This window comes from Anomaloglossus baeobatrachus, chromosome 2 (genome assembly GCF_048569485.1).
Source record: "Anomaloglossus baeobatrachus isolate aAnoBae1 chromosome 2, aAnoBae1.hap1, whole genome shotgun sequence".
Taxonomy (NCBI): Eukaryota; Metazoa; Chordata; class Amphibia; order Anura; family Aromobatidae; genus Anomaloglossus; species Anomaloglossus baeobatrachus.
Window position 1 is genome coordinate 499,465,480 of NC_134354.1, and position 24,204 is coordinate 499,489,683.

Here is a 24,204-nt window from a genome sequence, read left to right on the forward strand (position 1 = left end):
CGCAATTGTGGTGATGTCACTGAGAAGAGGAATGAAATGTTGCTGGACACCGGAGAGAGCAGTGGTAGGTAAGTATATTACTATGCTGACACTACATTATATGCTTATATGCACACATTTAATTTATAAAAAACTTAATGGCAGGGTACATCATAGGTCATATACTTTCCTTATAGTTTTTAGAATAAAAGTTTCATTGCAAGCTTTTAGTTTACATGTACAACCCACTAAAGGACTTTTTCTGTTGTTGGACATCCAAATAATAAACTATGTGTTAAAATGAGGAAACCCAAGGTCCGGTGTTCGGTGTTTTTACCAAACACAGCCTTTAGAAAAAAAGAGAGTTTGGATTTGGAGTTTGGGTGCTTTACGTATGCAAATCACTAATGTGTGCATTGCTGGGCTTGGGTACACTCAGTGCTCAGACCAGTACGACCACTGGCAGTGTTTGAATAGCTCACACTGATGATGACAACAGCATGATAGTATGTAGCGTGCACCAAAAAAGAAATATGGAAAAACTCCACCCATCCTCCTCCAGAAGTGCTCTGTTTATGGCTGGCTGTATATAGGCCAAGTTACTTCCATTGGGATTCATTTCAAATCGGGGTCCAAAACTGAACTTTATCTAAAGTCCGGCTGAACTCACCAATCCAAATTTCCACTGGTTCGTTCATCTCTAACTATGTGACAATGAAAAAAGCTTTGTCTTCAAAAACCCCAAAATGTACAGAGGAATTGAAAATGCTAGCTATGTTGCGGTGTTAGCTCTACACTTGGCAGGATATTTTACTGCCCTAATTGCCTAATGGTCAGATATTAACTTATCCTTTAGTCTCTTTTCTTCCAGTATCTACTTTTATGTATGGACTCTGACTGCTCTCAGAGATCTAGGTTATTTGGGATGTAGCTGTTATTTGTCCTATTTGCCTTTGAAATGTCTTCTACATGTAATACATGGCCAAGTCTGTTGATTTTATCAGGATCAGTTGTTGATCTATTATGTATCGGGTCCGCCTGACTCTCCCTGATTGAAGATGTGAATGGAAAGATTGGATGTAGGAATTTAAAGGGAGTTTGCCTGTTAGGGTATGTTCGCACGTTGCTTTTTACCTGCTTTTTACCTGCTTTTTTGCTGCTTTTTCTTCTGCGCTGTTTAATGCCAAAATGGATGTGTTCTTCTATTCAAGCAAAGTCTATGGGAATTTGGGTTTCATGTTCACACTATGTTGTTCAAAATGCTGCCTTTTTGTGGCCGAACTTTGGTCAAAAACTCAGCTTTGCAGTGCAAAACCCAAATGGCAAAAACAATTGACATGTTGCTTCTTTGAAAAGCTGAGTTTTTGACCAAAGTTCTGCCTCAAAAAGGCAGCATTTTGAACAACATAGTGTGAACAAGAAACCCAAATTCCCATAGACTTTGCTTGAATAGAAGAACACATCCATTTTGGCATTAAACAGCGCAGAAGAAAAAGCAGCAAAAAAGCAGGTAAAAAGCAGGTAAAAAGCAGGTAAAAAGCAACGTGCGCACATACCCTTAGGGCAGAATGACTGTTCAAAGAAGTACAGGCGCTCAGTGCTCTTTGAAGTCAGAGCTGTCAATCAAGGAAGAGTAAGGGGTGTAGAAGTAATTATTTTTTTAGTTACATAGTTACATTGTTACTTAGGCTGAAAAAAGACCTAGGTCCATCTAGTTCAACCTTCCTCCACCAGTTCTACATTTGGTCACTAAGTCATTTATAACCAACAATGTTTTGTGTACTGAGGATTTCACTATACATTAATGGTCACCTTCAGTATCATTGTTTGCCAGCCATTGCCATTCTATAAATCAAATAAAAATGATGTATATGAGCTTATCAAGGATAAATAGATTGTCTCCTTCAGTAGAATATATTATCAGTTAACCAAAATGTATAATTCAGGTACGAAAATACAATAAAATGTAATTTTTTTAGTTACATAAATTATATACTGTATGTTTTCCTGAGATTTTTGTAAATAACTGCATTTCTCGATATAGCAATGATGAAGCATCTTTTCTTATACTGCATAATCTGTGCCCACGTGTGCGTATTGCATGCAGTTACACTGTGTATTGCACTGCAGTGTAACTGCATGCGCCATGCTTCCCCAGCACAATCTATGAAGATTGTGTATAATCCATGCGCACGTTGCGTTTTAGAACGCAGCGATTTGCATGCTGCCAAATCGCTGTGTTCTAAAAAGCAGCATTTCACTTATTCCATGTGCTTTGGATGCAGGTCCCACTCTGTCTAAGGTGGGGGCTGCATCCAGAGCGCATGAAATCGGCTTTTCACTGCATTCATTATGCAGTGTTTCTGCAGCGATTTGAAGTGCACATGTGCTGTTCAAATCGCTGCGGAAATTTCTGCAGGGACACAACGCAACGTAGGCACATACCCTTATGCAGTTCCTCTATTATCGCTCCTAGAAATGTATCAATAAATTGACAGCTAGATGGTACCAGATGTGATGTGCCATTACACCACAGTTTGTACAATCAGAACTGGTATTGGCAGACTGTAAAAACACCCTGTTAGGGCACATCCACATATTGGGTATTTGGTAAGTATTTTTACCTCAGTATTTGGAAGTAGAGATGAGTGGACCGATTGACGTTCGGTTAGGTGGGTTCAGCCGAACTTTAGATAATGTTCAGGGACCTAGACTTGGCTTGAACCCCATTGGAAGTCACTGATTGGGCAGTTCCGGTCTCCACCCGCATACAGCCAGCCATAAAGAGATCAATTCTGCGGGAGGGAGGGCAGAGTTTTTTCTATAAACTGCATTTGATAACACTGTTTTTACCTCAGCTGTGAGCCATTCACACAATGCAAGCAGCTCACACTGGGCATACCCGAACACACTGAGGCTCGATCGAGTGGTTATCATACGTAAAGCACCAGAACTCCAAACTCAAACACTGATTTTTTTTTTGTAAAGTCTGTGTTCAGAACGAAACCTGAACTTTACTGTGCGGGGTTGCTCATCTCTATGTTCAAGAAAAAAACAGCAGTAGAACAATCAGAGGAAAAGTATAATAGAAACACGTAACCACTTCTGTATTTATCACCCACTCCTGGTTTTATCTTACAAATATTGAGGTAAAAAACTCACCAAATACTCATCGTGTGCATGTGGCCTGAGGGTTTATGCACTCATTCAGTATCTACTGAAAATACTGGAGAAGTGCAGTGAAACAAAATTTGTAAAATATGCACATTTTGCCATCTTTTTGTGTATAATTTTTTATGGGTTTTTTATGTTTTTTTCCTACTAATTTCAATTAGTGAAAAATGCTGCTCAACTGAGAAAAGAATTAACATCTGCAAATCTATAAGTGAAAAATAAGCAGCATGTGTACGAGATTTCTAAAATCTCATTTACTTTGTCGGAAAAACCACAGGAAAAATGGGGTAAAAACAAATTTGTGAACACACGCTAATAAAGGAAGTTGTCTTGTTATGTAAAATATCCTGGAGGGATATGAAAAGATGCTCCAAAATGATTTCATGTGAATGCAAGGATTTTCTAAAATGATTGCATTAAGTGAAACTGACCTGTGGCCTGTCGAATTGACAGGTCTAAAATGTCAAACTGATATTTGCATTTTTTAAACTGATGGCTTCCTGAGAAAGGAGAAGCAGTCTCTATTCTGCAGTTTACTTAGAGTTTAGGGGCACAGTTAGACATATAATTTGAGCAAGATTGGAACGCAGTGCACATATTGACCAGCTGGTCTCCTGACCCGAGTGTGACAGCTTCACGTATTTCTATGCGGCTGTCACACTAATATAGGGAGAGCTGCCAGCCGGTCTGTGCCCTGCATTCTGATCTTGCTCTTGTTTATATGGCAATCTGACTGAGCCCTTACACTGTAAGCAGCTTTCCTTGCTACCATCCTATACAGGGAACTTCAGCCACCCCATTTACTTGAATGGAGCTCTGCTGAACTTAGTCTACAAAGCAGGAGACTGGTAGAGCCTTTGTGAAGGGTCCACATCATTACATTATCACTACGACCGCTTTTTTCCCATGATTGGTGTGTATCCATGAAGTTGGTAGCAATATGCCATCACTTTAAAAGAAATATAGCCTTAATGTTCAGGTAAAAACTTATTTTTTTAGACCATGTGCAACTCACAAAAATGTTAAACTAAACAATGTAACTTATTGTGAACTTAATATAAGCCACTGTAATGTCTGCAATACAAAGTGTTGGAGGTTGATCCCACACAGAGAAAATTTGTGTCATTTCATTTAACAAAACAACAGGGCATAAAGTAAACACAAACAGAGCAAAGGTAATATAGATTGTAACATCATTAGTGCAAAACAAACCTATAAAAATAACTGAAATATCTCCAGTCTGTAAATGAATCCCAATTAAGAGCAGCATCTTCTTTATATGTGAAAAAATAAAATTCTCACAACAGTTAAAATAGAAAACAGCATTTAAAGATTAAATTAACTTAGTGGGGAAAAAAAAGTGACTTTGATTGATTTAGGCTACGTTCCGATGAGTATTGGTGATCTTTTGGTGTTGCAGAATTTCTGAAGTGTTTCTGCCCCTGTTAAGTAAATTAGGTTACTTGTGCATTTTTCTTGTGCTTATGAGGGCATTTTTTTTATTTGTGTTATTATCGCGTTTTTAAATCTGAGATTTTTGCTTCTTTTTAGTATGTCATTTTTTAAGTAAAGCTGCTATATACTTCCTGGTATTTGGCTTTGCCAAAACTTTATGTGCAGATTACAGGTGTTTTTAGTGCGTTTCCGCTGAGGAAACACACTAACAACGCATGTGCTTTTGTACCTGCTTATCTCCACATCCCTGTAAGGCCTCTTTCACACGTCAGTATTTTGCATCAGTGTTTCATCAGTGCTTGGATGCCAAAACCAGGAGTGGAACTTACAGAGAACAACTATAATTGAAAGACTGCCACGTGTTCTGTGTTTTGCAGAAACTCCTAGTTTTAGCATAAAAATACTGATGATACACTGATGCAAAATACTGATGTGTGAAAAGGGTGCTTTACACACTGCGACATCACTAGCGATGTCGTATGCGATAGCACCTACCCCCGTCGTTCGTGCGACATTTGGTGATTGATGCCTTAGCGAACATTATCGCTACGACAGCATCACACGCACATACCTTTTCAGCGACATCGCTGTGACTGCCGAACAATCCCTCCTTCAAGGGGGAGGTGCATTCGGCATCATAGCGACATCACTGCGGCATCACTAAGTGGCTGCCCAATAGCAGAGGAGGGGTGGAGATGAGCGACCAGAACATACCACCCACCTCCTTCCTTCCTCATTGCCGGTGGACGCAGGTAAGGAGATGTTCATCATTCCTGCGGTGTCACACATAGCGATGCGTGATGCCGCAGGAACGATGAACAACACCGTACCTGTGGCACCAATGATATTATGAAAAGGAGCGACGTGTCAACGATCAACGATTTTTGACGCTTTTGCGATCGTTGATCATCGCTTCTTGGTGTCACACGCTGCGATGTCGCTAATGGCGCCGGATGTGCGTCCCTAACGACATGACCCCGACGATATATCATTAGCGATGTCGCAGCGTGTAAAGCACCCTAAAGACCTAATGCAAATTTATTGAGAAAATCTACTGGTAGAACTAGGTATACCCACAACAGAAATTGATATGTTGTAGATTTGACACATGTTGAGTAAAGAAAAAGCATAGTGAGCATAAGATTTCTATAAATTCCATCCACCTTGCTAGAACTGTAAGATGCTTCACTTGCTTCACTTTTGACGCAGCGAAAAAATGCAGGATCAAACACTCACCAAAAACTCATCACGGTCACACAATCTAAAAGGTGGTGTACAATTGTGGAGTTTCTAACTATATAAAAATATATATATATAAAGATATATACAGTTAGGTCCAGAAATATTTGGACAGTGACACAATTTTCGCGAGTTGGGCTCTGCATGCCACCACATTGGATTTGAAATGAAACCTCTACAACAGAATTCAAGTGCAGATTGTAACATTTAATTTGAAGGTTTGAACAAAAATATCTGATAGAAATTGTAGGAATTGTACACATTTCGTTACAAACACTCCACATTTTAGGAGGTCAAAAGTAATTGGACAAATAAACCAAACCCAAACAAAATATTTTTATTTTCAATATTTTGTTGCGAATCCGTTGGAGGCAATCACTGCCTTAAGTCTGGAACCCATGGACATCACCAAACGCTGGGTTTCCTCCTTCTTAATGCTTTTCCAGGCCTTTACAGCCACAGCCTTCAGGTCTTGCTTGTTTGTGAGTCTTTCCGTCTTAAGTCTGGATTTGAGCAAGTGAAATGCATGCTCAATTGGGTTAAGATCTGGTGATTGACTTGGCCATTGCAGAATGTTCCACTTTTTTGCACTCATGAACTCCTGGGTAGCTTTGGCTGCATGCTTGGGGTCATTGTCCATCTGTACTATGAAGCGCCGTCCGATCAACTTTGCGGCATTTGGCTGAATCTGGGCTGAAAGTATATCCCGGTACACTTCAGAATTCATCCGGCTACTCTTGTCTGCTGTTATGTCATCAATAAACACAAGTGACCCAGTGCCATTGAAAGCCATGCATGCCCATGCCATCACGTTGCCTCCACCATGTTTTACAGAGGATGTGGTGTGCCTTGGATCATGTGCCGTTCCCTTTCTTCTCCAAACTTTTTTCTTCCCGTCATTCTGGTACATGTTGATCTTTGTCTCATCTGTCCATAGAATACTTTTCCAGAACTGAGCTGGCTTCATGAGGTGTTTTTCAGCAAATTTAACTCTGGCCTGTCTATTTTTGGAATTGATGAATGGTTTGCATCTAGATGTGAACCCTTTGTATTTACTTTCATGGAGTCTTCTCTTTACTGTTGACTTAGAGACAGATACACCTACTTCACTGAGAGTGTTCTGGACTTCAGTTGATGTTGTGAACGGGTTCTTCTTCACCAAAGAAAGTATGCGGTGATCATCCACCACTGTTGTCATCCGTGGACGCCCAGGCCTTTTTGAGTTCCCAAGCTCACCAGTCAATTCCTTTTTTCTCAGAATGTACCCGACTGTTGATTTTGCTACTCCAAGCATGTCTGCTATCTCTCTGATGTATTTTTTCTTTTTTTTCAGCCTCAGGATGTTCTGCTTCACCTCAATTGAGAGTTCCTTAGACCGCATGTTGTCTGGTCACAGCAACAGCTTCCAAATGCAAAACCACACACCTGTAATCAACCCCAGACCTTTTAACTACTTCATTGTTTACAGGTTAACGAGGGAGACGCCTTCAGAGTTAATTGCAGCTCTTAGAGTCCCTTGTCCAATTACTTTTGTTCCCATGAAAAAGAGGAGGCTATGCATTACAGACCTATGATTCCTAAACCCTTTCTCCGATTTAGATAGGAAAACTCTCATATTGCAGCTGGGAGTGTGCACTTTCAGCCCATATTATATATATAATTGTATTTCTGAACATGTTTTTGTAAACAGCTAAAATAACAAAACTTGTGTCACTGTCCAAATATTTCTGGCCCTGACTGTATATATATATATATATATATATATATATATATACAGTTAAATGAAACAGTTTGGGCACCCCTATTAATGTTAACATTTTTTCTTTATAACAATTTGGGGTTTTGCAACAGCTATTTCAGTTTCATATATCTAATAACTTATGGACTGAGTAATACTTCTGGATTGAAATGGGGTTTATTGTATAACAGAAAATGTGCAATCTGCATTTAAACAAAAATTGACCAGTGCAAAAGTATGGCCACCCTTATCAATTTCTTGATTTGAACACTCCTAACTATTTTTTACTGACTTACTAAAGCACTAAATTGGTTTTGTAACCTCATTGAGCTTTGAACTTCATAGGCAGGTGTATCCAATCATGAGTCTCCTTTAAGACTGTTGGAAGACCATTTCCGGTGACTACCTCTTGAAGCTCATCAAGAGAATGCCAAGAGTGTGCAAAGCAGTAATCAAAGCAAAAGGTGGCTACTTTGAAGAACCTAGAATATAAGACATATTTTCAGTTGTTTCACACTTTTTTGTTAAGTATTTCATTCCACATGTGTTAATTCATAGTTTTGATGCCTTCAATGTGACTCTACAATTTTCAGAGTCATGAAAATAAAGAAAACTCTTTGAATGAGTAGTTGTGTCCAAACTTTTGGTCTGTACAGTATATATTGGTAGACTATATTTATATTATATATATATATATATATAGTATATATTGCTCACTTAACGAGATAGACACAGGAATGGTTTTTGTTTAAATCTTTCACAGATTTATTAAGACTTTATAAACCAGGTCTAATATAAAATAAACTAGCACAGCCTGTCTGGCATAAAGGAAACAAACAGCTCTTAACCTCTTAACCATCCGTACAACTGTGGGGTCCAACAGCTCAGGACAAAGTTTTAGCTTCTTCAGTATGAACCACCTCTGGAGGTCTGCTTACCTTCCTACACACACACACACGCACGCACGCGCACGCGCACACACACACACACACACACATGAATACGCACACACACACACACACACACATGAACACACACACACGCACACACACACACACACACACACACACACACACACACACACACACACACACACACACACACTAAGTAAGTCCAGAGACCTTTATTTTAACTCCAGGACAACACACTAGAGTGGAGATATGTGAGCAGCCATTCCACAAAACTCTTTAGCTGTTCAAAAAGCCAGCCCCTATCATCGCCGATTAACTGTTTCAACATATAACACATTGGAGCATGCTTCCAAGTTCACATTACTGAGGCTAACATCCTCAATTAAACATATCTCCTTTCTAGGATTTTACCAGTGACCAACTTACTATGTGTATAATGTGCTCAAAAAAATTAAGGGAACACTAAAATACCATTTTGTTGTTTAAGTGTGCCTTTAATTTTTTTGAGCAATGTATATATCTAATATATAAAGTTGAATGTGTGTATGTATGTATGTATGTATGTATGTATGTATGTATGTATGTGTGTGTGTGTGTATGTCCGGGATTGGCATCTGCACCGTCGCAGCTACAGCCACAAAATTTTGCACACTCACACGTCTGGACCCCAAGAGCATCATAAGCTATGTTGTGAGTCGAAATTTTAACCACGCGCGTTCCAATTTACCAATCAATTTTTCCCCTATCTACATAATGGGGAAAAAGTGAAACGAAAAGTGTATCCGCACAGTCGCATTTACAAACACAAAATTTTGCACAGACACCTCATGTGACCCAGGGAACGTCGTAGACTATGTTTTGACAGGAAAATCTAACCCCGCGCTTTACAGTTACTCTCCAAAAAACATGCCTTCATTAAAGTAAATGGAGCCTGGAACTACAGGTTATTAGTAGGAGCTGTGAGTGGTTGCTATAGGAACAAAAGACATTCATAGTATAAGAAGCTTATATGCGAGGTAATAAGATGTCGGTGGGGAGACAGATAGAGAGAGACAGAGAGAGACAGACAGAGAGAGAGACAGAGAGATAGAGACAGACAGGGAAAGAGACAGACAGAGACAAACGGTGAAAGAGACAGACAGAGACAGACGGTGAAAAAGACAGACAGAGACAGACGGGGAAAGAGACAGACCTGGAAAGAGACAGATAGGGAAAGAGACAGACAGACATGCAGACAGGGACAGAGACAGGCAGACAGAGAAGGAGGAGACAGCCAATGAGAAAAAGATAGATGGGGAAAGACACAGACCTTGATTGAGACAGACGGGACAGAGAAATAGGGACAGACAAAGACAGGCAGACAGGGAAAAAAACAGACTGGAAAAGACACAGATAGAGATGGGGAGACAGACAGGTAAAGAGACAGTCCTGGGAAAGAGACAGACCTGGAAAGAGACAGATGGGGAAAGAAACAGAGAGATAGAGACAGACAAAGAAAGAGACAGACAGAGACAGACAGGGAAAGAGACAGACTGGGAAAGAAACAGAAGGGGAAAGAGACATACAGAGACAGACGGGGAAAGAGGCAGACGGGGAAAGAGGCAGACGGGGAAAGAGGCAGACGGGGAAAGAGGCAGATGGGGAAAGAGGCAGACAAGGAAACAGGCAGACGAGGAAACAGGCAGATGAGGAAACAGGCAGACGAGGAAAGAGGCAGATGAGGAAAGAGGCAGATGAGGAAAGAGGCAGATCTGGAAAGAGGCAGACCTGGAAAGAGGCAGACAGACAGACGGGGAAAGAGACAGACGGGGAAAGAGACAGATCTGGAAAGAGACAGACGGAGCACATTACTTGGCCAATTTAGTTAAATCTGTGTGGAATATCTGTGGTGATGAAATATATGTTGTGAAATGCTTCTATTAGCTTAGTTTTTGCCTTTTAATAATTACATTTCTATCTATTTATTTTGTGTTTTTTGTGTGCAGAATACATTTTTGTTAATACATTCTATTTTGTTAATAGCAGTTATTAACCCGGGCGAAGCTGGGTAGTACAGCTAGTATATATATATATATACACACTTTATTTTATGCTCTTTTGCAAGGTTAATGGGATATTTTATTGATGAACCCATCCCCACGATTTTCTATGTTTTTATTTTTGAAGTATATCAATGCGATCAGTGAGACCATTCCATGCACTTGAATGGGGACACATAGTGTATGGTGCTCAGAAGAGAGACCGTCAGTCAAGGACAAGTGGAATATATTGGTTGGCTTTTACAGTGAATATTTGACAAGATTGGGAAGTGGATTATTTGCAAGCTGATTTGCTTTTTGGATTAAAGATAATGCTTATCAGTCCTAAATCAAACTTAATAATGTGAGTTTGCACATCGTGGTTTTGCCCCCTATCTAGTACCTTTTATTAAATAATATCCTATTCTACGTGTTATGTTATACAAGTAGAATCAAAATTCATGTAATAATTTATGCTTGTTCCTAAATACTTAAACATTTTTTAAAATGTCACAAGCAGTAATATAACTTAGAAGTAGGGAGAGATATCACACACTTAACTTTACTCTGGTGCTCTGGAAATAGGCTTCTCATTCTTAAGAAAAAATACCCTTTGTACAAGTTCTTAGAATAAGGCAATCTATAGAACATGGGAAACTTGGATAAAAGTAATGCTTTGACTCTTGCTGAAATCCAGGTTCTAAAGGTAAACTTGAACAATGTGATATAGCTTTTGATTTTAAGAAACTGCCAAGAAACCCAATCAGTATAAAGAAACAATAGGAATATCACGTCTGTCTTAATACAATTGTCTTTTTTTTTTAATAAAAGAGCCTATTGTGTATTGAAAAAGTACAGGGTCCTATTATGTTAATATATGCACTGAGCCCACTCATGAATAAAAGCTGCTCTGTCTATAACTATGTGGTGGTATTTTTTCTGCCTGAGCTTTTCTGGGCTACATAAAAACACAGTTAAGCGTATATGTTTAAAACATAAAATGTCAGGAATCCCATGGTCAACTTCATATGGGAGAGAAAAGAATTACAATGACAGGATATTCTCACTCTTTGTACCTGAAGTAACAAGTCACAGTTTGCTACACTGACTGTAAGTTACAAAACCCTCAGTGCACATATTTTATTACATGCTGGGGAAAACTTATCAGGCAGAAATGTTGAAAAGACAGCTAAAAGGCATATATGTGAAAGTAACCTACTGATGAAATCAATATTTTATGGTAAACATATATATATACATTTGCTCTACGTACGTGTACATATACCCTCTTTCACTTGTAAAGCGCCATGGAATAAATGGCGCTATAATAATAAATAATAATAATAATAATTAATAATAATAATAATATATATATATATATACAGTTAGGTCCAGAAATATTTGGACAGTGACACAAGTTTTGTTATTTTAGCTGTTTACAAAAACATGTTCAGAAATACAATTATATATATAATATGGGCTGAAAGTGCACACTCCCAGCTGCAATATGAGAGTTTTCATATCTAAATCGGAGAAAGGGTTTAGGAATCATAGGTCTGTAATGCATAGCCTCCTCTTTTTCAAGGGAACAAAAGTAATTGGACAAGGGACAAAATCAACAGTCGGGTACATTCTGAGAAAAAAGGAATTGACTGGTGAGCTTGGGAACTCAAAAAGGCCTGGGCGTCCACGGATGACAACAGTGGTGGATGATCGCCGCATACTGGGATATACTTTCAGCCCAGATTCAGCCAAATGCCGCAAAGTTGATCGGACGGCGCTTCATAGTACAGATGGACAATGACCCCAAGCATACAGCCAAAGCTACCCAGGAGTTCATGAGTGCAAAAAAGTGGAACATTCTGCAATGGCCAAGTCAATCACCAGATCTTAACCCAATTGAGCATGCATTTCACTTGCTCAAATCCAGACTTAAGACGGAAAGACCCACAAACAAGCAAGACCTGAAGGCTGCGGCTGTAAAGGCCTGGCAAAGCATTAAGAAGGAGGAAACCCAGCGTTTGGTGATGTCCATGGGTTCCAGACTTAAGGCAGTGATTGTTTCCAAAGGATTCGCAACAAAATATTGAAAATAAAAATATTTTGTTTGGGTTTGGTTTATTTGTCCAATTACTTTTGACCTCCTAAAATGTGGAGTGTTTGTAAAGAAATGTGTACAATTCCTACAATTTCTATCAGATATTTTTGTTCAAACCTTCAAATTAAACGTTACAATCTGCACTTGAATTCTGTTGTAGAGATTTCATTTCAAATCCAATGTGGTGGCATGCAGAGCCCAACTCGCGAAAATTGTGTCACTGTCCAAATATTTCTGGACCTAACTGTACATGTGACGCCCCTGGACTAGCCAGGGTGTCACAGGGAACTGCACTATTCTCTATCCTTGGTGCAGGGCCCACCCTCCTTGGTTCCGGGGTCCGCAACAGTGATTCTGTACTAACAGCACAAATCCTAGTCACCCAAACACTACACTTGTCAGGCACACCAGGGGCGTGGTTCCAGCTGGGAAAGGAACCGCCCACCTATGAGTCAGACAGGCTGGTGGGAGGAGTCAGTTGGACAGTTGGTAGTAACTGAAAAAGAGAGAGGACCTGGGGATTAAGAGCTCCCTGAGGAGAGCCTGGCTGGGTCGCAGACAGTGGCCTGTACTTGACGGCTCAGAGATTAGCGGCGTCAGCACAGCGGAGGGATAGGACTTCCCACACAGAGCAGTCACAGAAAATCCCACGTGCCAGCTGCTAAGAGCAGGTCCCAATTAAAAAGAGGGACGGGACCCGAAGGTTTCAAGCCAACGGGGCCAGGGACACACACAGTATACAGTGTATGGAGGAAGGCTCCAGTCCACCACAGAATCACTGAAAGGGACCACCGCACGTGCAGTCACCGAGTGCAGCAGTACCAAGAGACTTTGTTTACCTCAGAGTCTGTGTCCACTGAATGCGTCATCACACCTGAGTGAGTACCCTGGCTCCCCAGCGCCCTGCCGGCCCTATATCAATATAGGCTGTTCCTACCTATTCCCTACCCTGAGTCCCGGGGCCCCTACCTGCGGAGGGAATCACCACCAGGCTGCCCCAACACCATCAGCCCCGGCACTCCCATACAGCAGCGGCGGTATTCCTTATTACCGCACACCGCAGGTGGCGTCACAAATATTCTCCCCCGTAAAAAACCTTTTTGTTTTTCATCAAAGTGTCTGCCGAGCAGTCCGACTGCTGCTAGGGCGTCACACATTGATTTTTGGCGTCACGAACAGGATTGGACTGGACCCACTAACCTGGGTGACGTGCGCCTTCTCCAAAACTGTTGAGCCCAAAGTGAATAAAAAAAAAAAAAAATTCAGTTGCCGCCATCTTGCTGCTGAAAACCAAGGGGGCATAGAAAGATGTCGGCGCCGGGTGAAGCGAGCGCAGCGGCAGTTCCCCCTCAAGATCAAGGTGACATGGACGCACGAGCGACCGCGCAGATAATGCCAATGACTTTACCGTATGTGCCAGGCGCTACCTGGCTACCACAATATGATGGTTCCCCTGACACTCTGCAAGGATTCAAAAGAAAAATCCGCACACTCCTGGATATGTTTGAGATGAATGACCGGCAGCAAGCGTCTGTACTACTCGGCCAGTTATCAGGCGCCGCAGAGCTGGAGGCGGAGACCTGGACAGATCAGGACCGGGCCTCAGTAACTGCCATTTTTGAACGTCTGCGACTTTCCTTTGAAAACCGCACTGAGGCAGAACTCCGGATAAAGTTTTACAACTGCAAGCAGCGCCCACAAGAAAGCATTAGAGACTATGCTCTGAGGCTGCAATCAGCGCTACGGACTCTCAAACTAACCATTCCCATCAGTGAAGCTGAAGGAAACAAGGTGCTTGTTGAACAGTTTCTGCAAGGCCTGGGGTCAGTGGAGGACCGCAAGCAGCTACGGCTGTGGACTCTGGAATATCCTGCAATGGACTTTGCTGTTTTAAAAGACCGAGCCATCAAGGCTTTGCAAACCCCAGAGCCAACTGATTCTCCTGCTACGTCCTGGCAAGCCGGCACTTCTCCTCTACATGTGCCACCTCCTGTTAGAGCACTGCCAGAGCCAAAGACCCCAGCAGCGCCTGCAGGCGATACCAGTGATTTGTCTTTACAGGTGCAGCAGCTGAGCAGTGATGTTGCAAGGATCCTAGAGGCAATGCAGCTCAAGCCCAAGACCAAGCCGGCGGAGAAGATCCAGCTTGCTAACTGCCCAGATGACGTCCCTTGGATGAGAGTGAGGACCTCGACATACAGAGGAAGGAACCGTGACCGGTATGAAAACCTTGTTTGTTATAGGTGCAACAAGACTGGTCACTACGCCCGTTATTGTCCTTTAAACGGGCCACCCCTGGGGCCAAGGGCCACTCCCCAGGACTAAATCAACAAGGCCCAGCAGACTGGCGGGAGCGGTATGTTGGAGGAAGGACCATCGTTTCCATCACCTTGGATGGGATTCCGACTTCAGCACTTCTTGATACCGGCTCCCAGGTAACAACTATACCCCAAGTACTGTATACCAAATTCTGGTCAACTGAGGAACTCGCCCCACCGGACAATGACCTCACCATTTATGCTGTAAATGGTTTACCAGTAACACAACTCGGGTTCAAGGAGGTAACCATCAAGGTGGGCAGGGTGGAGTTAGCACGCCAAGGACTCATAGTAGTGCAGAATGACCCTAGTGACCGGAACCCTAAGATGATTTTGGGGACTAATGTTATTGAGAATTGTATGGGGGAAGTATTGTTTCTTCTCCAACAGCTCTCTGAAACTGCAGGAACGGGACGCCAGAGGGTCCTGCAAAGAGAGATTCGAGACCTCCAGCAGAGGCAACAGGTAAATTTGTCTGGTGGGGAAATTGGCGGTGTACGGGTAATGGATGCAGCTCCTGTGGTAGTGCCCCCACGGAGTGAGATGATGATATGGTGCAGGGCAGCTGTAGGCTCCCGTGGACAGAATTACCAGGCAGTGGTAGAGGCCCTACCTTCAGAGCACTGGTCTACAGTACTGACAGCCAGAGGGGTAGTCGATGTCCGTAAGGGGAGAGTGCCCGTGCGAGTGTTGAATTGCGGGGAGGAAGAGGTTAGACTGCCCAGGTATGCTACCATAGCCAAATTGTACACTGTGAGTGAGAATTTCATCCAGACAGTAAAGTCCTCAGCCACACCAGATCAGTCAGCCACAGACAGTTCCCAGATTCAGCAAGAACAGTGGTGTCAAGAGTTACATGTAGGTACTGACTCCACTCCACTACATCAAAAACAAGGGGTCTACAGGGTGGTTCAGGAGTATGAGCAAGTGTTTAGTAAACACCCATTAGACTTTGGGAGGGTGAAAGGGGTTCAGCATCATATACCCACAGGCATTCATCCACCTATAAAGGAAAGGTATAGGCCCATACCACCTGCTCACTACCAGTGTGCCAAAGACATGCTGAGAAGTATGAAGGAGGCTGGGGTCATCCGTGATAGTTGCAGCCCCTGGGCAGCCCCGCTAGTCCTAGTGAAGAAGAAAGACGGCACTATGAGGATGTGCGTGGACTATAGGAGAATTAACAACATCACACATAAGGATGCCTATCCACTGCCCAGAATTGAAGAGTCCTTGACTGCATTAAGATCTGCAAATTACTTCTCTACCCTTGACCTCACTAGTGGTTATTGGCAAGTGTCCGTTGCTGAGGAGGATCGCGAGAAGACCGCCTTTGCCACCCCGATGGGATTATGTGAATTTAACAGCATGCCATTCGGGCTGTGCAATGCACCTGGTACGTTTCAACGACTCATGGAGAGCTGTTTAGGTCATTGCAACTTCGAGACTGTCCTGCTGTACCTGGACGACGTAATTGTATATTCCAAGACCTATGAGGAGCATCTGGGACATCTGGCAGAAGTATTTGAAGCCCTTTCCAGGTACGGGATGAAACTAAAACCCTCCAAATGTCACCTGCTGAAGCCCAAAGTCCAATACCTGGGGCATGTGGTAAGTGCCGAAGGTGTGGCTCCGGACCCTGAGAAAATCACAGCTATCCAGAACTGGCCCAGGCCTCAGAACATCAAAGAGGTGCGCCAATTCCTGGGATTGATGGGGTACTACCGGAGGTTCGTGAAAGGCTATACCAAGATGGCATCCCCCTTACAAGATCTCCTAGTCGGACAAAGAAAGCACGGCAAGACTTCTGGCTCTCCATTCACATGGGGTGAGGAGCAGGAGAAGTCCTTCAAGTGGATGAAGTCAGCTTTGACAGGAGATGAGATTCTGGCATATCCTGACTATAACCTCCCATTTGTGCTGTACACTGATGCCAGCAACGTGGGGCTGGGAGCTGTTCTATCCCAGGTACAGGATGGCAAGGAAAAGGTGATTGCATACGCCAGCAGGAAACTCCGTCCAACAGAAAGAAATCCTGAGAACTATAGTTCTTTCAAGCTGGAGTTCTTAGCACTTGTTTGGGCAGTGACAGAGAAGTTTAAGCATTACCTGGCTTCTGCAAAATTCACCGTATATACAGACAATAACCCGTTGACACACCTGGACACGGCGAAGCTTGGAGCTTTGGAGCAGCGGTGGGTAGCACGACTGGCAAATTACGATTTCACTATAAAGTACAGGGCTGGTCGCAAGAACGCTAACGCTGATGCGTTGTCCAGGATGCCCCAGTTGTGTGATGATGGGAGGCATGAAGATGACCTGGAGGAGATTGAGATACCTGCTTTCCATCGCCCTACTGATAGAGTGAAACCCCGATATTATAGTGATCAGCAAGAGGCGACCTTCAACCCATTGCCCCACCATGGTTGGCAAGAAGCCCAAGATAATGACCCTGCAATCAGATTGATAAAGGCATTGATATCCGAGGCTGATTCACACCTTGAACCAGATGCTCCAGAAGAAGCTAAGAAATTGTGGAAAGAAAGAAGTCGTCTGTGTTTCCATGGAGGCAAGTTGTGCAGAAGTCTCATTAATCTAAAAACGCATGAGAGAATATGCCAGATAGTAATACCCACAGCATATGCACCAGTGGTGTTGGAGGCCTATCATGATAGAGCTGGGCACTTTGGTTGGAAGAAGTTGGAAATGTTGCTGAGAAGTCGCTTTTATTGGACTGGGATGAGAGATACCATAGAAGCTTGGTGCAGGAACTGTGGTCCATGTACATTAAGGAGAAAAGATAGCACCAGTCAGCGAGCGCCATTGCAACCAATAGTAACTACCCAGCCTCTAGAACTCGTTGCCTTAGACCACGTCAAGCTCACACCAAGCAGGAATGGGTACACCTATGCACTCACCATAGTAGATCACTATTCAAGATTCCTGGTGGTGGTACCTGTCAAAGATCTAACTGCCAGCACTGCGGCGAAGGCTTTCCAGGCACATTTCTGCAGACCCCACGGTTACCCAGATCACGTCCTAACAGATCAAGGTCCCGCTTTTGAAGCAGAAATCTTCCAGGAATTTTGTAAATTGTATGGGTGTAAGAAGATACGCACTGCCCCCTACCACGCACAAACAAATGGGATGTGTGAGAAGATGAACTATGTAGTCATCAACCTGCTGAAAACTCTACGCCTTGAGGAGCGGAACGAGTGGCCTGAAAAATTGCCAGATCTTGTGGACATGTACAATAGTATTCCTGTGAGTTCCACTAAATGCACACCCGCTTATCTCATGAGGGCTAGACCTGGGAGACTGCCAGTGGATCTGGAGATGGAAGTTGAGATGCCTGAAGTTTATTCCCCAAATGCAGATTGGGATACCAAGCGTAGAGCTCAATATAGGCAAATTCAAGAGTATGTCGAGGAGAATCTGGACCAAAGTAGGGAAAAGCAAGAAAGAAGCTTTAACAAGCAAGCCCAAGCCCCTCCATTTTCACCAGGAGAAGTGGTCTTAAAAAGAAAAAGAAAGATGCATAAACTGGACGACCAGTGGGAAAGAGAGCCATATGTGGTCCAGCCTTCCAATTTCAACAACCAGAAGACCTGTCTTGTCAGCAAGGACCAAGGAAGAACCACAGCTGTAATTTCCCGTGACCACTTGAAAAAGTGCCCTGAACCCCTGAACATCCAGAAGGAAGAACAGCCCCAACCTCAAGTGACTGAGAAAAAGAAGAGAGTGATCCACACCATCCTAGGTGACTTCCCGGAAGATTGGCCTATGTACAATGGAGCAGTGATTGTGCCTGTACTCACATTCCCGCAACCCGCGGAAGAACCAGAACCAAGGAGGCCTGAAATCATTGCACCTAGAGAAGTACCCATACCAGCACCACGAACACGTAGATTACCACCTACAACACCTAGCACCAGTAGTGGGGAACAGGTAGTAGCAAACACCACAGTACAAGGGTTAGAGGGAAGCCAGGAGCTGAGAAGGTCCACCCGTGTGAACTTTGGTCAGCCCCCACATAGGTTCAGAGATGAGGAATGGTAGCGGAACCCGGCTACTCTACCCTAATGTAAATAGTCTAAATATAGAGTAAATTTAAAAATGTTTAGTATTTTCCATGCTTTTAATTCTACTATTTTCCATGCTAAAGATAGTCATGTAAGACATGTTGATATAGAGTGTTGATAAGAAGAATGTTGATTTTGTTTTAATTACCTGGATTCATGACCTGATTGACGACCAATGATAAGTTTTATTGAAAATGGACCTTTGGCTACAGGACTGGTGGTAGCCAGCACGAACTGGTGCTATTGTAAATGGTTATTTCCCATTCATAGCCACGGACTGCATCTCCACCTACAGGAGAAGACACAGGTGGAGGAGAGACCTGGGAGACATATGGCCCAGGTCTGGCCACCAACAGGAGCGGTGGCTTGCCTCCTTTTGGAACTTTGGGGGTGGGATGAAGGATTGGGAAAGCGAAACGTTGGGTTCAAGTGCCTCCCCTGCGTGGGATGGATAGATATGTTTTTCTTATTAAAATGTTCACTTTTTGCAGATAAAAATAAACACTCTGGGTGCACTGTAGCTCGGGGACGAGCTACGTTTAACCAAGGGGGAATGTGACGCCCCTGGACTAGCCAGGGTGTCACAGGGAACTGCACTATTCTCTATCCTTGGTGCAGGGCCCACCCTCCTTGGTTCCGGGGTCCGCAACAGTGATTCTGTACTAACAGCACAAATCCTAGTCACCCAAACACTACACTTGTCAGGCACACCAGGGGCGTGGTTCCCGCTGGGAAAGGAACCGCCCACCTATGAGTCAGACAGGCTGGTGGGAGGAGTCAGTTGGACAGTTGGTAGTAACTGAAAAAGAGAGAGGACCTGGGGATTAAGAGCTCCCTGAGGAGAGCCTGGCTGGGTCGCAGACAGTGGCCTGTACTTGACGGCTCAGAGATTAGCGGCGTCAGCACAGCGGAGGGATAGGACTTCCCACACAGAGCAGTCACAGAAAATCCCACGTGCCAGCTGCTAAGAGCAGGTCCCAATTAAAAAGAGGGACGGGACCCGAAGGTTTCAAGCCAACGGGGCCAGGGACACACACAGTATACAGTGTATGGAGGAAGGCTCCAGTCCACCACAGAATCACTGAAAGGGACCACCGCACGTGCAGTCACCGAGTGCAGCAGTACCAAGAGACTTTGTTTACCTCAGAGTCTGTGTCCACTGAATGCGTCATCACACCTGAGTGAGTACCCTGGCTCCCCAGCGCCCTGCCGGCCCTATATCAATATAGGCTGTTCCTACCTATTCCCTACCCTGAGTCCCGGGGCCCCTACCTGCGGAGGGAATCACCACCAGGCTGCCCCAACACCATCAGCCCCGGCACTCCCATACAGCAGCGGCGGTATTCCTTATTACCGCACACCGCAGGTGGCGTCACAAATATTCTCCCCCGTAAAAAACCTTTTTGTTTTTCATCAAAGTGTCTGCCGAGCAGTCCGACTGCTGCTAGGGCGTCACACACATACAGTACAGACCAAACGTTTGGACACACTTTCTCAACTCTAGAACAACTATTAAGAGACTTTGTGCAGCAGGCCTTCATGGTAAAATAGCTGCTAGGAAACCACTGATAAGGAAGGCAACAAGCAGAAGAGACTTGTTTGGGCTAAAGAACAGAAGGAATGGACATTAGACCAGTGGAAATCTGTGCTTTGGTCTGATGAGTCCAAATTTGAGATCTTTGGATCCAACCACCATGTCTTTGTAGAAAAGGTGAACGGATGGACTCTACATGCCTTGTTCCCACCGTGAAGCATGGAGGAGGAGGTGTGATGGTGTGGGGGTGCTTTGCTGCTGACAGTGTTGGGGATTTATTCAAAATTGAAGGCATACTAAACCATCATGGCTACCACAGCATCAAGCAGCAGTGTGCTATTCCATCCGGTTTGCGTTTAGTTGGACCATCATTTATTTTTAACAGGACAATGACCCCAAACACACCTCCAGGCTGTGTAAGGGCTATTTGACTAAGAAGTAGATTGATGGGATGCTACGCCAGATGACATGGCCTCCACAGTCACCAGACCTGAACCCAATCGAGATGGTTTGGAGTGAGCTGGACTGCAGAGTGATGGCAAAAGGGCCAGCAAGTGCTAAGCATCTCTGGGAACTCCTTCAAAACTGTTGGAAAACCATTTCCGGTGACTACCTCTTGAAGCTCATCAAGAGAATGCCAAGAGTGTGCAAAGCAGTAATCAAAGCAAAAGGTGGCTACTTTGAAGAACCTAGAATATAAGACATATTTTCAGTTGTTTCACACTTTTTTAAGTATTTCATTCCACATGTTTTCATTCATAGTTTCGATGTCTTCAATGAGAATCTACAATTTTTAGAGTCATGAAAATAAAGAAAACTCTTCGAATGAGAAGATGTGTCCAAACCTTTGGCCTGTACTGTATATATATATATATATATATATATATATATATATATATATATATATATATATATATATATATATATATATATATATATGTATATATACATATATTATGAAAATTCCGAGATTATTGGATTTTATATCCACATTGACATTGTATATATACAGTATATATATATATATATATACAATGTCAATGTGGATATAAAATCCAATAATCTTGCAATTTTTATAATGACCACTAAGCTTAAAGTTATCATGATACTTTTCTGTAGCAATCACTTTTTAGCAGTCATCTCATTATCAGCACAGACAGGATATCCATTAAGGATGACAACTCTATATATACAAGTACAGTAGATAGATAACACAAGCATACAGGTCTCTGCTCAAACTACCCTTCCCCACACTATGACCCGAGAGCCTGTCTATTGCTGTCTATGGACCATGTGGTTGCTTTAAATTATATCTCCAAATACTGTTAACTAGTGATGGGTGAATAGTAACTATTTGAGTCCAGATTGTTCGTAACTAGGGATGATCGAATACCTCAAATGTTCGGCAACGCCCATATTCGCCGAATAGGTCGCCGCTATTCGACTATTTGCGAATATTCGATGCGCGATGTAAGTCTATGAGAAACCCGAATAGTTGCCGAATAGCAACTATTCGGGCTTCCCATGGACTTACATTGTGCATCGAATATTCGCATAGCGGCAACCTATTCATCGGATATTTGTGAAGCCGAATATTACCGAATATTTGTGATATTCGATCATCCCTATTTGTAACAAATTCCAAACTAATATTCCGGTATTCATTATTAATTACGAACCTAATGCAAGTCAATGGGGAACTGGGAAATCTTCATGAAAAATGCTTGGGTTCCCCATGAATTGCATTAGGTTTGTTATTCGTGATGAATACTGGAATAGTACTTTGGGATTTGTTACGAACAATCCGGACTCTTCTAGTTAGTATTCACTCATCACTGCTGTTAATAGAATAATAATATGGTAATATGTCTGCCCTGACATGTCTGTTTCAGTAAATACTTGTATGACTCATTTTTAATTACAATTAAGGAATATCTTTTCTCTATATTGTACCTTTCATACCAGTCAGAAGGCAGTTATGGAGAAGAGAAAGATTTACAGCTGATACATTTTGGGCCGCGTTGTGCACTAGTATTACAGACAAATCCCCGACAGCTTCTCCCCGCCTGCTGATAGTGAGTGATAGTGACTGACAGGACCCCGGCATCTATTAAAGCGAAACATGCCTGACTTTGATCATACAGCCAATGCCTGACTCGGGCTGCCCATGGTGTGGCCAGCATGTATCAGCTGACAGGTTCCCTTTAAGTGAAATGAAAATCTTGGACAACCCTTTAAACATAACCTGAAAACTTTAGGCAATCATTGCAGTTGTAAATTGAACAGTATAATCATAGTGCTAATTCCAGAGATAATACTTAGTGATATAGAATATTTTTGTTTATCCACATTTTTAACCAGCCAACCAACCAAGGTGTCATTTGTTACGATATTTAAGATTTTCCATACCACATTGTGCACACATATGCACATCTATGGACCACATGCACAACTGGTTGACTCTTAAATGACTTCCATTGGAGCAATTTGCTTTCTATAAAACCTAACAAATCAGATTACCATTTATACACTACAATTCCTTAGAAAACAACTTCTACAGTGCTCACAAGAACCTTCACCCGATGCAGTTTGTCTACACACTGACATACCTACACACAATGTAAGAAAGAAGAAAGCACTTTACCTGTAGAAGCTTCCATCTTGTGTTTAGCTCCTCCAGTCGGCTGACATTATAAGGAGATAACTGGATATTGGTTGCGTTGAACTGATGTGCAAGATCATTCACTTGGTTTACGTTATTTTTTATCGGTGCAATTTCTGCTCTGAAGGCCTACCAAAAAAAAGACAATGTAAATGGTATTATTAAGAAGGAAATTTCATATTTACACATGTAATATTACCTGGAAGCAATCCTATCCTGCCTTTAATATGTTTATTTCTACCTTTCACAAAGCCCCTGTGCTATCTGCATATGGATCAAAAATAAAAGATTTGTGTGCAGCTGCATTACCAGACACAATTTATTTATGCACCAGAGCATTATTTTATATTTGCACTTTTGTATATCCAATCAAGGCTGCATGATTTATTACAATTAGTTGACAATAACATTGAAACATTTTAACTTATGTAGATTTCCATATTTTATTGGCATATCCAAATATATGGTGTTACTGTATAATTTTTGCCATTTCCACTGGATCAATGGTGCTTAATTGTATGTGTACCATGTGTATTTATATTTACATATTTATAAATAATTTTTTTTATGCACATTGTTTTGCCGAGCATTTTTTGTGTAGAGGTAATCATTTTATTTATTGGTATAATTTTATGTTACATAATCCACAGATCTGTTTATATATCTTTTTGCTGATTATTTCATTATAGATCCTCACACATTGTTCCCATATATATTTTTCTTTTTTGGCTCAGGAGTATCAGTGCTCTTCGTAGATTGCAGACAGATTGAATCAATTTTTGAGAGTGAGTGATCAGTACAGGAAAGAAAAAGTGACAGATAATATGTAATTAATGATTATTTAAAGGGGTGGTCCGACACCTAAAATGTTCTTTCTAAATATCTGTCTTTACACCATAATCACATTTGCAATGCATTTTTTAATGTACTTACTGTGATGTTTAGTTTGAGAGAAGACTTAAACGTGATGTCACAGGAGGCTGGAGCTGCAGTCAC

The 24,204-nt window shown here is 42.4% G+C and overlaps 1 protein-coding gene across 10 annotated transcripts in view; it reads right to left on the minus strand.

The window, feature by feature from the left end:
• DMD (dystrophin) overlaps positions 1-24,204 on the minus strand; it is a 4,177,531-nt gene that overhangs the window by 691,917 nt on the left and 3,461,410 nt on the right. For all 10 annotated transcript variants that reach the window (XM_075336500.1, XM_075336497.1, XM_075336505.1 and 7 more), the window contains one exon: positions 23,191-23,337. In XM_075336500.1, coding sequence (XP_075192615.1) covers positions 23,191-23,337 — 147 coding nt within the window. The remainder of the gene's footprint in view (positions 1-23,190; positions 23,338-24,204) is intronic.